Source organism: Poecilia formosa, unplaced genomic scaffold (assembly GCF_000485575.1).
Source record: "Poecilia formosa unplaced genomic scaffold, Poecilia_formosa-5.1.2 Scaffold3, whole genome shotgun sequence".
NCBI lineage: Eukaryota > Metazoa > Chordata > Actinopteri > Cyprinodontiformes > Poeciliidae > Poecilia > Poecilia formosa.
The window spans coordinates 3330808-3345898 of record NW_006799942.1 but is presented as its reverse complement, the minus strand read 5'-3'; the positions used below and the strand labels follow the sequence as shown (position 1 = coordinate 3345898).

At 35.4% G+C, this 15091-nt stretch overlaps 1 protein-coding gene across 1 annotated transcript in view; it reads right to left on the bottom strand.

Moving 5' to 3' along the window:
- The window catches only part of LOC103142099 (FRAS1 related extracellular matrix 2), a 63910-nt gene that overhangs the window by 32626 nt on the left and 16193 nt on the right, over positions 1-15091 (bottom strand). Inside the window, exon 3 of the mRNA XM_016673224.1 lies at positions 2908-3054. Coding sequence (XP_016528710.1) covers positions 2908-3054 — 147 coding nt within the window. The remainder of the gene's footprint in view (positions 1-2907; positions 3055-15091) is intronic.

Sequence of the window (15091 nt, the reverse complement as noted above, 5' to 3'; positions counted from 1 at the left end):
CAGGCCTCTGGTAGAGGACCCGAGCTCAGAGGATGAAAAAGAGAGAGACCACCCGCGGAGGGTGAGAAGGGAATTTTTTTTTTTTTATATGTATGACAACCTTAAGATTCATTCAGTATGCTACATTATACACCTCTTTCAAAAATCAGTGGCATTTTTAAATATTCCTGTGGGTATTGCAGTGTTTTAATTTGCATTTCACTGTTATTTCTATTAAATATCAGTAACCTTTTTCTTTCCTTTTATTATTATTTTTTTTTAATCTGAGCTACAGTGTTTCCCCACTTTCACAAATGAAAAGACTTTGGGCTATGAAGTAAAATGTAATAATTTTCTAAAACCAGAACAAGAATTACTTCAGTTAATTTTCACCCCAGCCATGGACTTATGCCTCTGCTGAATTTCTGGGAGCTACATCAGCCTAGATGAAAGTGGTTTCAATTTGAAGTGTTTCAGCAGTTCGTCAGAAAGCCATGTTACCTAGACGCTGCTTTTAAAACACTGCCTTGAAATAGGATGAGTGTGTGTGAGTGAGTGTACCATCTATGGGTGTTCAGAGATAACCAGGTGTTTTAACTGTGCAAAGATAGAGCATCAGAACATGGTTTCTCATTTGTACTTAAGGGACAGACTTCAAACCGTCCCAAGTAGTGTGAATTCTCACGAGTATATCTACACAAGTTGATACATATTATTGTACAACCTGACACACAGGTATATTTAAAAGGGACTCCGGGATTTACAAAGACCAGAATGACGATGAGAGGCGGCAGAGTAAAAGTTGCTTACAAGTGCTACTTGTTCATAAGCAAACCAGCTGAACCATGATGAAGTCAAGGCTAAGGGAGGCGCTCAGAGACAGCATCGTCATCATCCCTTAAACCTTCGAACTTGCACAAACACTCCGACATAAGCACAAAAACATGCTGTGCTGTTCCTTTTAACACCAAATTACCAAGCTCTGCCACTCAGAAAGCTTAGTATTAGATTGGCATTGAAGCAGTAGTAGTTGGGTACAACTCAGCTATATAAAGAGAGACAGAGAGACATACATGCATGTGTGGGTATATATTCGGCAGGCATGTTCTGCAGGGAAACCTCTAGAATATTTCAGATTGATGAAAAAATATACTGTTATTTTTGAGGTATGCTCTTATTACAGGTTGGCTTTCACGTGATACTCCTTTGTTTTATGGGTTCTTCTGCATGACCTATTTTCCAAGACTGGGTGAAATATTTAAAACCAAAAATATATCCTGGGAAAAAGAATTATATTTCTAAGATCAACTGAAGCATTCACTGTATGCTATTCACTGGAGGCCTAAACATTGATCCGTGGTGGTAAGATTCAGAACACACGTTTTTGCGTTACACCTTTAACTCCAAAAATGCAATGTTTTATTTGTTTGTATATTTAATCGACGATCCCTTTTGCTTAGTTTATAAAGTATATCCTGAATTCTTACCTGTAAATGAAAGAGATATAAGTTGTAAATTGTATATATGATGCATATATTGATAAACTAAACATAAGATTAAAGTTAAACTTATTATGTTATATTTACTTGAAAGAAAATTATAATATCCCCCAGGAAAATGACCTTTTTCCTTTTTCAAGAAAAATGAATAAAATATTGCCAAGGAGTGAGAAAAGCCTAAAATTACCTTGACCACATTTTAATTACTGAAACTTCCAAATGAAAATTATGTAAATTTAGCCTAATTAAACCTTCATCAGTCAAATCAAATCACAATGTTTGTACTAAACTAATAGGAACTGTCTAATTAAAATCTTGTGCAATTTCCACCTAAACCACTGAATTACCGAAAATGATGCATGAAAATTGTTAATCTCATTGCAAAATGTAATTTGCTGTGGAAATTCACAGGGTGTGTTTAAGAGAAGAGGCAAGTTTAATTAGTAGAAAAATGTAACAGCAGCTTACTAACATGTATGCATGTGTTAGGAAAGTTTTCTCAAGTTTTCATGTAGAAAAAAAATACTAATACCCATCATTTCTGCGGCTTCTATTCTGCATGTTTACAAGGTCAGCTCCCCAATCTCATTGCAATAACAAAGAGGAAAACTCAAGTAAATAAATAAAGGACCAGCCAGAACTACTGGCACCTCTGTTAAAGCCTTACAGAGGTATTATTGCGGCAGAATAATTTTAAACAAAATTATTCCGCATTAAGGAACACTTTTTCCTCTTACACAAATTAACCACTTCTATGGTCGGCCCCCTTGCTATCAATACTTTCTGTGTTCTTTGCTCTTCTTGATTGTGTTTGTTCTCTAAGGTTCGCTAACAAACCTTTAAAGTCTTCATAGAACAGCTGTATCTATACACTGATATTACATACAGATGGATTTTAACCTCTGAAGGCTGAATGCAAATGGACTCCATGCTTTTCGGTTTTAATTTGTTAAAAAAAAGACAAAAAAACATGTATCTTTGATGTCATACAATGACACTAGTAATTGTAAAGTGACAACATCTGTGACATTGACAAACTGGAAGATTAAAAGCTTGAAAAACAGACTAAAATGTATTGAGTTCAAATTATAACAATGATGTTGGATTGCCTACTTGAGTATAAGTTTTAATAATTATCTCCTCTTACTTCCAAGTCACAAAACCAAGATTTTTAGTTTGATAACAGCACTTGGGGAAAAGTCAGGGGAGGTGTTTGTGTTATTCATGCAGGAGCAATAAATATCTCCCCAAGAGGTTACAGCAATTCATCTGACAGTTATTGTGACACTGCTGCCTAGAGCCTAGTCTGATATTATACACCCTGCATCAATCATTGTTTATTGTGGCTAAATCCAGAGACAATAAATCTCAGTTCAGAGAGATGAAGGTTGACATAAAGCAAAGGAGGCATAAAGGCAAACAGACTGACCAATGAATGACGTCTCTCCCAGATATCCTCTTCGTTGGAGCACCACCTCCAAGAATTTGTCTTCCTCGTCCACCACATAATACTCTTTCTCCATGGAAATCCAGGCCCAGTCCAAGCGGAATTGCTGTCCTTTCAGCTTGTTTCCACCTAGAAAACAAATAATTAAAAAATAAAACAATTAACATATATCCAACCCAAGTGAAGCTTTGATAATAAGCGAATTGTCAAAGCTTATTAGTTGATAATAATAATAAGCTTCAACATAAACCAGGTTGAAGTGAGACTAACAAAAAAAGGTTAAAAAGGATAACTTGGTTTACTGAGCAAGTGATATTTGAATTGAAATGTATGATTTATTTAGTTTGATTTTTCATTAGATAAAAAGAAATAAACTAATTTGAATTTTATTTACAAACAACTGTATTTGAAAAGCTCACAGTCAATATAACACTGTCTGACTACTTATATGTTTTTCTTCATAAAATTCTTAATTAATCTGTATTATTAAATATTATTAAACATATACAACTGAAATTATGTTAAAAAAACAAATGTAAGATAGCTTTACTAAAAATATCAACAAAATTACTTTCTTAAGCAAAGTTAAGTCTTGAAATTTTAGCATTTGTTTACAAACAAATAAAACAATATAAGCGGACACAGCAATTTTGTATTGCTGATATTTCTCCAAATAAGAGCTTAAGCACATCATTGTTCAAATCTAATTAATTAACACCACTAATAGATGTTAGAGTGGTTAAGTACACTAACATGTAGACATGTGATCCTTTTTCAAATGATTAAAAATGACAAACTTCTAAGTTCTTTTCTATTCCATTTAAGAAAGTAGTAAATTTTTTATTTAATTTAAAAGTACCAAGCTTCCTTCCCAACAGTATCAACTCAATATCTGGGTTAAAAAGTAACTCAGCAGTTCCTCGTGTATTACCAGCCCAGTGTTGGTCTCCATTCTCTTTGGAAATATTACTGACATGTACATTGCTCCAGCCACTTTTATTTTGACAGTTTCACAGACAGAATCTGCAATAAACATCATGTTCCAACTACCAATGAAATTAAGAGAACAGAATATGTGACCCAGGGGGATAACTATAATGAAATTAGAAAGAAGGGAAAGTCCTCTAATTAGTTTTGGTTTGCAGTTTACCCAGTCATTAAAAGAGAACATATGATCCTATACTATTGAGTCCTGTTGAGCAGTGTCTTGTTTTCTTTTTATAATCATCTGAGAGATTCAAGCATGCCAACAAATCAGTGTATCTAAGAAAATAGTTGCAGAGTAAATGGTGTTTTTCTTTCTTCCTCTGCTAGGCTAATAAAGGAACTCAATACCTGCCACTTCAAAAGAGTAGGCAGGAAGGATGGCGCTTTGTGCATCTAATCTAACCACCTACACTCAGGGGTTTGTTACTGAATGGAAATCAAAAGAAAGCACCAATAAAGGGCATATAAGAAGTGGAGGCAGGATGATGTTTTTAATGCTTTTGTATAAAGGCAAACAATGCCTATTCTTGCAGGTACTGAAAGAGACCATTTTTTAGCACCCTTACAGTTCATTAAAACATAATTCCTCCTAAAAAATGCAACAATCTAATTTATATCAGTATGTCTTTAAAATAAAATGGAGTAAACAAATAAAACTGTTTTGTTTATCTCAGAAGGACATAATATGGCAATTTTCTTGCAATTTTCTTATGTTGCAAAGTAAGCATTTAAAATGATTTAGTATCAAAAGTTCCTTCAAGGTTTGTATGAGCTAATCAGCCTTCTAATAGAAAAAGAAATATTAAACTGGGAAGCTTGGCATTGTTGCGTGCACCTCGCTGAACATCAACCAGAACCAGAAATGCAAGAGCTACCTAAGAAGCTTAGAGAGAAGAACATACTTGGTATATTTGTCTTAAAGAGAGACTATGAGGGAGTCTAATTTTCATGAGACCACATCTGCCAATTTACCAAAAAGTACAAGGTTTATGGGGAAGCTTTGAGAAAGTCGATGCGACAGAAAATGCCCAACCCCAGGTGGTCAGACTAATTGTGTAGATGGTAGAAATAAAGCCAAGGAAACTATTCAAACTGAACTCCAACATCAAAAGAATCTTTGCACCACAAAGATCCAAGAACATACCACTAATGACAGAAAAAAAACACAAAAAAGGGAAGGCAGTAATTTGATGAAGCTCTGCTTTGGTTCTTCTTTACTGTATAAGGCATAAGAAACCATGAATCAGTACAGAGCATGATGAATCTGAAATCTATAAAGACTTCCCAGAATAAAACACACAGCTTTAATGTTTCTCATCCTCTTTTTGGCAATGCTTCATCGTTTGCCAAATGAGTTTGCTGGCCAATCATGAAACTTATTCACATTTTTCAACCATACGTTTTCCATCCACTCAAACCTCCATTAACATGTTTGGATCCAGCACTCTGAAAAACCAGCTTCGTTGGCAATGACCTTCAATGGTTTACATATTTAAGCTTCACATTTTCAACTGAATTAGAAAAATAAATTAACTTTTTGTTGATGTTTTATTTTACTATGATGAAGAACAGAGATTGTAGTGGTGTGGCAACATATTTACAGTAAGGGCAAATTTTTTTGTAAATACTTTTGGTGGTTTAATTATATGAAGTATTCAACTAAATCCAGATATGTCCTTTAGCTACAGCATCAATTTCACATCTATTTGTTTTACAAGCTATTTCTCTAAATGAAAGAATTTATGCCAGCACTGCATCTTCATCATAAGTGATGCCGGGCAGAACTGTTGTTCAGTAATCCCAGTGCAAACAGGGTGGTGCTGCTCTGTCACATCCATAATTAAGAGCAAAGATGATTTCATCCATCTACGGAGTCAACACCCGTTCGCTTCAGCTTTTTTTTTTTTTTTTTTTTAACAGAATAAATCTCTAACATGGTTTGCTGACATGGTGCTAAAACACACAGAAGAGGTGAAAAGTTCAGTACTTTCCAGCCTGGCAGACACATCCACAACATGCTGAGGTGAGGAGACTGCTAATATAATCAGAGTTCATGTATCCCCCCTCTCGAAAGGCCTTCAGGCCAACTTTAAGCTTCGCTTATTGGCTACACGTTCAGAACTGCACACGTTTACATCGCTCCGATTCCAACCCCACTGCATATTGCAACCTTGGCTTTCATCCATGGTACTGAGTGCCCTGCAAACTGACACACAAATCTTAGTGCATGCCTATGTTGAAGTTTGCTCGCGTGTATATGTTCCTTTTTTCGTGACCTCTCAGTGGGGGCGAGAGGCTGTGCACAAACAATAGGAATCTGAAGCAGCAGGCTACAGAGCACCTCATTCCTCCAGCCATTTAGAGGGATGAAAGACCTCTCACGTGTGCTGACAATACACAGAAGATGTCTTTGAAATAGTTCTCAATGCAGGGGAAAAAAAAACACTCTCCACATTCCTTTTAGAGGTTTTACTGAGAAAAATTCAGCACAGAGGTTTGTTTTCTTTGCCTTTTCTTCTCAGACCAATTTGAGATTATTGCTTCTGTATGACAAATTCCAAGGATCACGGCCTCCCTGAGAAACCCTAAAAGAAAATATGTGATCTCTGTCTGCCACTGTCTCTGCGATGTCTTGGGATGTACTTTACCCAGTTAATTCTGAGAGCTGTAATGTCAGATGAGATTACCCTCGAACTAAAAAGCCTTAATATTAAAAGGCATGAAACCCTCCTGCACAGGAGCGTGAAAAGGTTTCATGCTGTGATGGAGCTAGAAGACTTAAACTCACCTCCTTTTCAAGTGCCTAAAAGATGTTTTTTTTTTTTTTATTATTTTTTTTTTTCTGTTAAAATATGATTCACTGTCTATATTCTCATTTAATTAAGTTTTGCCGGAGTGGACAGCTATGCAGAATTGAATTACAAAGCTAAAGAATGTTGAGAAAATAACACATTTTACACCAGGAAGAAACTACATGTGGTGAATGATGTCTCTAGTTAGATATGAATATGGGTTCTTTACTGCTCTAGATGCAATTTCAACATGTTCTTTATTTATATTAGAAAAAGAAAATTAAATCTTGCAAATTTCCTTTGCCGTTGGCCTTGATAGGCAATCTTTGTAATAAAATAAACATCAGAAAAACTTTCAATTTTGAAGAAGAAAGAGACAGCATCAAATCAGCAATATTTTTTAGATAAATTCCAAGGCCACTCTATTTCCAGTTTTCTGTCACATTGAGGGAAATGCTTTTATTTCATATTCACAGTGACATTAATTGACATGCATGTTCCAAATCAGTCATGTCTACTTTGGTTTGCAACATGGAGAAGAAACAGGATTATATTTCACCATTTCTGGTAATTGTGAGTAATAATATAGTAGTTATGTAAAGTTGACAGTCAATGTATTGAAACAGAAATAGATCATTGTGAAAAACATGCACTTTTCAGAAACACGGTGCCTTGCCATACTTTTGCAAGGCACTGTAGGTTGACCAGAGTCAATTGAAGGATTGAAGTAAACACAGGTCAAATCTGAAGAAAATCTATCAGAAGCTACAAAAAGACAGAGATAGATGTTCATCTTCCAAAGATGAACAAAGAAAATGTACATAGAGCAGAACTACATTTGAATGGTTTAGATCAAAACACATTAGGAGAACCCAATTAACGCTCAGACCTAAATCCTATTAATAACCTGTGGCAAAATTAGAAAAAATATTGTTTACATTCTTCTTCCAATCCAACTGAGCTTTTTAAAATTTACATTTTAAATGTAAATCAAGACGTCAGACATTTCATTTAGGAAAAGAAATTAAATCGTGTATTTTTTATTTTTTTTTACTTTAACACTACTTTGTTAATTATGCAAAACATCAATAAAATGCAGAGAAGTTTATGGCTATGATCATGCTATGAAGTGAGGTGAATTTAAGAAGGTATGAATACTCACTGTAAAACTTTAGACAACAAAAGAATGCTTCAGTATTTGCTACTGAAGTTGATCCTGAATGTCATTACACAATTAATATTTTATATTTAATTTGCTCATTTGATGTCAAGAAGAAAACAATTTCTTATCTTTCAGTCACACAATGTTAGACGCAGATGACTGCATTCTGACATTTTCCATTCAACCTGAACAAGTTGAATTTTTCTGTCAAAAAGAATAAGATGTCCTTCCAAAAGAAAAGTTGTTGAACCTTTTAATCCCTTCCACAGCTGAATCCAAGCAACATTACAAATGTTTTGCCCCTGCACTTTGTGTAAATGTGCTTCTGTTTATGTTGGAACTGTAGTCAAAACTGGACACCTGGGAGGTAAGGATGAAGTGACCTGTTTGTCCGACTGTCTGTCTGCCTATTTTTGTACAACCATTTAGTACACTGTGGTAACATTACCTTCAGGGTATCACCTAGTCTTGTTTAACATGGTTCCAATTATGTTAAAGCGTTTAATTACTGATTTAGTTGTGGATCTGATATAATTGAGGTCAGTAACTATTTTTGCTTGGCAATTTATGCAATTAACAGACAGACACATGCCTTTACGTAAAAGACATGTTCTCTTATCTTTGACATTTTAAAGATGTGCCTCTAACTGTGTGACATCTTATTTACAACCCCTGGAAACAGAAAGTCATGAATTTGACATGCCAAGGCAATCTGGTCATCGTAAAAAAAGATAAATATAAAATACATGTATAACTGCGTGTAAATAATACATATATACAATATTAGTTGTGTGAAGTGACAAGTGGGGTTTTGAATTTGGATTAGTTTTATTTTTTCCCAACTATTTTTTTTCTACTCAGTGCGAGCTTCTGAAGTAAAAGGTGGGTTTGTTTCACAGGAGCGCTATCAAAACAAGAAGGGAGTTGTATATTTGTGAAGAATATTGAAGTTCTAAATTTAAATGGACACAAGATGTTAGATGACTTGGTAAGAAAAATGTGAACTAAAATGTGAAAACCAAAACTGGCTTACGGTGTTCCCTCTGCATGGTGAAGGCACAGACACAGGCAATTACAACATTTCTGTGGAGTCAGTCCTACTATTTCTCTAGCATTATGAGTTCAGTTGCGTATAAATATCACTTCCTGAAAATTGTTGTTTGTTACATTTGCTGTCAGAAAAAATACAAAATGGTTACAGCATGAGTACCAGAAATAACTGTCACGGAGTATTCTTGTTCAATGTTCAGCTCAAATTCTCTTAAAAGGCTTCTTTCAAGTATCTTCAGAAAAATATTACATGTATGTAACAGTCATGGAAGGGGAGCCGTCACTTCCAGATAAAAAGGATGTGTAAAATCGGTTGTCAGCTGTGTGTGTTCATAAGCTTGTGCTCTTGTGACATCTCCTCGCTTTTTTAAGCTCTTCCTATCAGGGACTGAATGGAGAACTACAAGCTTCTATTTTGACAAGACATTTACATTTCGGACATAATGTTGATATCAAAGGTTTCTCAAAAATGTGCTAAAAATGAATGATGATGCATTTACTTTCTTTACTTTTTCTTTATATTGTGGCTGCATTGGAAAGTGCTCCCTATATAAATTGAAAACATCGCGTAGCACACTGGTGCTATTCTTGTACAGTACATCTCTGCTGCAGGTGGTGCATCTGTTCCAGAAACTAACTGCATTGGGCAAGCAAAGAAAGTTACCACCGACACTCTAACTGTTCTTTCACTATAAAAACCTTCTGAGAAGCATTGTGAAGTTTTTTGTAACACACTCTGCTAAGACATCAATATTTCAATATCAAAAAAGGCACAAAAGATTTTAGAAGAGCAACACTAAATCCAGATAGACTCTTGCTCTAATCTCATTTTCTGTTTGACTCCAGACTCGTAGAGCCATCACTGTTGGAGCAGAGAAAGAAAATATGAAGACAAACTATAGAAGTTTGGAAGGTTTGGTGAACCTGGCCTGAAGTACCAGGAGTATTTTCTGCACTCACCAGATTTATGTACATTGATATAATCACAACAAAAAACAAACAAAAAAAATCTAATTATGCATTTCTTATAGTTTAATTGTTTGGCATTTAATAAGAATCTCAGAGGTCTTGACTTTCTCAACCTCTAATTTGCTTAGATGTTGTTTAATCATTTATACTGCATTTGATCATTCCCTCCACAACTTGAATCACTGCTCAGAACTTCAAACCAAACAAAATCTAGAGGTAAATACGATATATATATATATATATATATATATATATATATATATATATATTTTTTTTTTTTTTTTTTTTTTTTTTTTTACTGTTTATCCCACTATATGCACTTTTGGGCATAAAGTAAGTGAATCCCACTTGGATTGCACCCAAAGCATGCACCAATTCAATTGCAGGAGATAAAAGTGGTGTCTGACAGAATAATGCATTGCTTCCAACCTGTATCCAATCGCCATTGGGCATGACTTTGCTGCTGAGACACCTTAAGCCATCTTGGACACAAAAAACCATAAGAAAGTGACATCTGAGGCAGAGAATCTTTCACTCCTTTGAAGTTCCTGTGATACACTTAATAACCGTGGGGTTTTTCCACTGATGTCTACAAAGACAGCCGTTTATGACCCTAGGCGTAGCTCAGAGGGGGAATCCTTGGGGGAGGAGGAAGCAGTGACTTCCTTCAGGTACTTCAGCATATCTGTATGCACATTTAACGTTTGTCTTTGCAGAAGCTATGGCATGCCCATTTATGCACGCTTTCATAGTGTCGGATGAATGACGACACCTATAAAATTGTGTGCTCTCCAACAGGAGTGCTCATCGCAGAGCCATCACTGCAGCATCTCCCATTGGCTTCACTTTATTATTTAAAAGAGGGATGAGTTTAATGTAGCCCATTACTGGCACTGCAGAGACCAAAACCTGACCCAAGATGATAAAATACTAACTGAAAGCTTTGGTTTTCCCTTTTCACTTCTTTTCTGCTGTCATTTTTCTCAGATATCTTACCAGATTTAGATATATATATATAAGTATTTCACATACCTCATTGTTTGCAGTATTTCACCTGCAAACAATGAGGTATGTCTCCAAAAAAGCTCAAAACCGCTGAGTACTTCTGTGTTGTGAACAGACTGATGCTAAAGTAGCATTACCTTACATTACAATGCTTAAGAGTTTGAAGTATGATTTGCTGGCCAATTAGGATTCATTATAAATAACAAAGGAGACCAGAAATGATTAGATGATAGATGAAAGGGCAAAACAGCAAAGTAGGGGGATTATATGTGAATCCTTTCAAATGATCACAAATAATAGGAAGAAAAGAGCAGGATGTAAGTCAGACGGGATTTATGCAATGAAATAAAGATGATCAGTTTGTAGCCGTGTTCTGGTGTTGAGGGAGTTCAGGTTGTTTTATTAGTGACCTTTAGCTCATTTGCTTTGTTGGCTGTGTTATCTCTTATCTTTTTTCTTCACAGGACTCCATAGAGTCTCTTTGGAGATTTTCCTTCCACTCAACTTTCAGCTTAAACCCATCACTAACAAACACAACTCCCCTACCCTCCTTTTCTTTAACAATGACTCATTGTGGTTTACCTTCTTTGTGGTTATGATTATGGAGACATCAACTAACATTTCTCTTTTTTAAAGGTTTTATTGGCTCTAGTGGCCTTTATTTGATAGTGAATTGACAAGAAAGTGTCAATTCACTTTCTTGGGGAAGACATGCGAGAAAGATCACCAGGTCAGGAATCGAACCTGCGACAGCCGCATCAAGGATTAAGGCCTCCATATGTGGGTTGTGCTTAACCCCTCCACCACCATCATCAGATTTCCGTATTATTTTAATTTCTTTAATAGTTTTTGTAACATTCTAATTCTGATTTCCCTAGATATTGCATTTAGATTTTATTTTGTAGTAATATAATAACATCTGATTAAATAGCAATAAATGTTTGAAATATATTGTCTTGTGTGTCATGATTACATTTAATATATCACTATCATTCTTTGAATTAAATTGATTAAATAAATGAGCTTTTCAATGATATTGTGATGTATGGAGATAAAACTGTTTTGTTTTTTTTAGCAAGACAAATAGCTTCAAAGATTAATAGAGTCTAGATCTGTTGTTCATCATAGAGTGTGGTAATTAGACAGAAAAATATATGAATGCAAAAAAAAAATTGGGCAATAATTTTAAGCATCAGTGTAGAAAAATCAAACATTGGTTGTCAGGGACCAGAAAATCCCAGTTGTACATGATTAAAGTGATGGAAACTCCCTCCACAACTCTGAAAGTCTGACGCTCTCATTTCAAGGTCGTAATGAAATGCAAATAATTATGAGTAACGTAGCAGAATGTGCCATAATCCTACAAGAGAGAGAGCCATCCACTCTTTGAGAGACAGACACAGCAAGCACATACATACATGGATTTAATATCCAATAGCTGGTGACTGAAACAGAGTCAACACTTACATAAGTCATAAAAGAACCCACAGCGTAGTGGGAAATTTAACTGAACAAGATTGGAACATTAAATAATAGGACTGCATGTCACTGACAGGCGAAAACGGCACAGAAAAAGCAAACATACAACAAACACAGATGGTGAGCATTTTAAAAGCACAGGAAATGAATAAATCACAATGAACAAACATCTGAGACTGAACGTGTAAAAAAAGACACAGGGATGAGGGTGGTGGTGAAGAGAATAAAGAGAGGAGAGCAGAGCTGAGGGGAGAGAGTGACAGTAAACTCCTGAATTCAGACGGATAAAGAGAATTTGCTCCTATAGCCAGAGGATGTGTTCCTCTGTACTGAATCCTGATGTATTACCTTTTGGTCCGACACAGATCAGTGCACAGTGATTTAACAACAGAAAGAGGCTAACTACGGAAAAGGTCAGCATATTGACCTGGCCCATTTGTAACCGTGGCGACAGCTCGTTTAAATGTTTGTTTTTGGCAGGTTTTATTGATGCTAGCCACTACAAGCAAAATCTAATGTTTTGGATTTTTTTTTTAATGTCAGTAACGTTACTTATTTTAAACTTTTGGAAATAAATGTACTTAACACACCTTCACAGTGCAAGTAAGACATTTCTATACTCAATAAGCGCATGGCTGATATTATTTAGGGTTTTTTAAATAATTATTTAAAACATTTTTGCCTTGTCAAATGTCCAGTTCAAACTACTGTAACATGGTTGATGGCTTCAAAAAGTGTTTCTTTGTAAAGTGGTATGGGACATTTAGCAAAAAAAAAGTAGTGTGGGTGAACCCATAATTATCATGTGGTGATTGGAGAAAATATTTTTGTTTAATTTAATAGCAAATGTCTGTGATATTATAATTCCACCTGGGAAGAGAATGTTTCCAATTCATCAATTGAAATGAAGACATTCATGCCGTTGATAAGTTTGCAAACTTCTACCTGGCACAAGATGCTTATTGTTTGTTTTTTTTAAATCCCAGCCATTAGATATTTATATCATATTCTTACATGAGTTAAAAAAGTATCCTGCATGTCCTAATATGAAATCTCTTGCAATATAAAAAATATTTATCTTAATGTGAGTTAGCAACCCAATTGGTCTGATTTACTGCGGTACAAAAAAAACACTTCTCAATTCACCTGAAGAGCTTCCCTTTCAGAACTAAATTAGCTTTTTCAATTTACATTTTTATTCAGACAAATTATTGCAAAAGATTTCCAACATCTGAGCCCAAAGCGAAGAAATAGGTATTTTTGTTCCTCTCAGAGTCAGAAAGTGAGTCAGTTTTTTGAAACATCAACTTTTTTCGAACCTGTGAAAGAAAATCTGTATGCACATAGATAATTTGTCACTCCTATTTAACAGAAATGGGGGCTAATAAAGGGGCAGACATTTTATCTCGACTCTCGCACTGCTTTTAAGAAGGAGGGAAAAAGGCCCTTTGAAGACAAGAGAAAATATCCAACGCGATAACACAGATCTACACTCCATCCGTCAAGCACAAACAAAACAGATAAGGAAAAATTGTCCTTGCAGAAGATATGGTGATAGTTAGTCATCTAACACTTGCAAAGTCGTACACAAAGCATTTTGCTACTATTAAGGCCGAATAAATAATCCATGTAATGTGAACTTCGTGCAGTGCAACGTGGATGAAATGCAGATCTAGAGGAGGCAATTAGAGTTTTAGGTGGATATGTAAATCTAGATGAAGTGCTGGTACTTATGGGAGCAGAGGGTGTTGCTGCTGGGATGAAAGGATTCTGCTGGAACAATCAATCTTGTTTGCAGTCAGCGGTGTGGGTTTAAAGAAAAAACTTGTACCTGATCTTCCGTTGTATATAGTCAGAGGTTTTGGTGGGAATTTTTTCTTAGATCTTAAATGGAATATGGACAAAATACAATATATACTGTATACAGTATTTATTAAGTGTCATTTTTTTACTTACATGGTGAACTGGATTGATGCAAAATTAAGACATTTTCCAAGATGTGGTATTATTTTCCCATTGTTTAAAATACCTGAACATCCTTTCTTTTTTAAGCATAATGCATGCACTGACTGTTTAAAATAAGCCAAGCAACTACAGCTTATAGTTGTAAGTCATTCAAAAGCGTTACATGAGATATATTCATATTTTAGCCCTGGCACTAGCGCCCATCATCTACCAGCCTTCATAGGAGAAGTTATTCTGGGGTTGGAGTTACAAATCCCTTACACTTGGGGCCGGCTACGTATGCGACATTTTTCCAGACGAGCTATGAATTCAACACTTTTGAATGACACACACCTTTGTATGAACTGTGTGATGCTGTGAGCTGCACATTGTCCCAAACAAAATCAAAACAAATCATCATCTTTCTACCACTTTCTGCCGTCTTCTCTGTTGTTTGTACCAGTAGTAACATCCAGCTTTTGATCAAACGACTCATGTGATGCAAAACAAAGTGTTTCCATTGCAGTTTTGCGAAATGGACCTATATGGTTGAAACGCCACCTCACCCTAGTGCAAAAGGCTTTTTTGTTTGTTTGTTTTTTTAAATGTGAAGTGTTTTTTTAAATTGGCATGTTTCCATTAAGCAAATTTACTGTAATCATATTCTAAGAACAGGAACATTTCCAAAACTGACTCCATGAGAAACTGAAAAATCCCCATCATATAGGCAGTGATTCTTGAGAATAGGGACAAAATGGGTTTTAATTTTCCCATATTT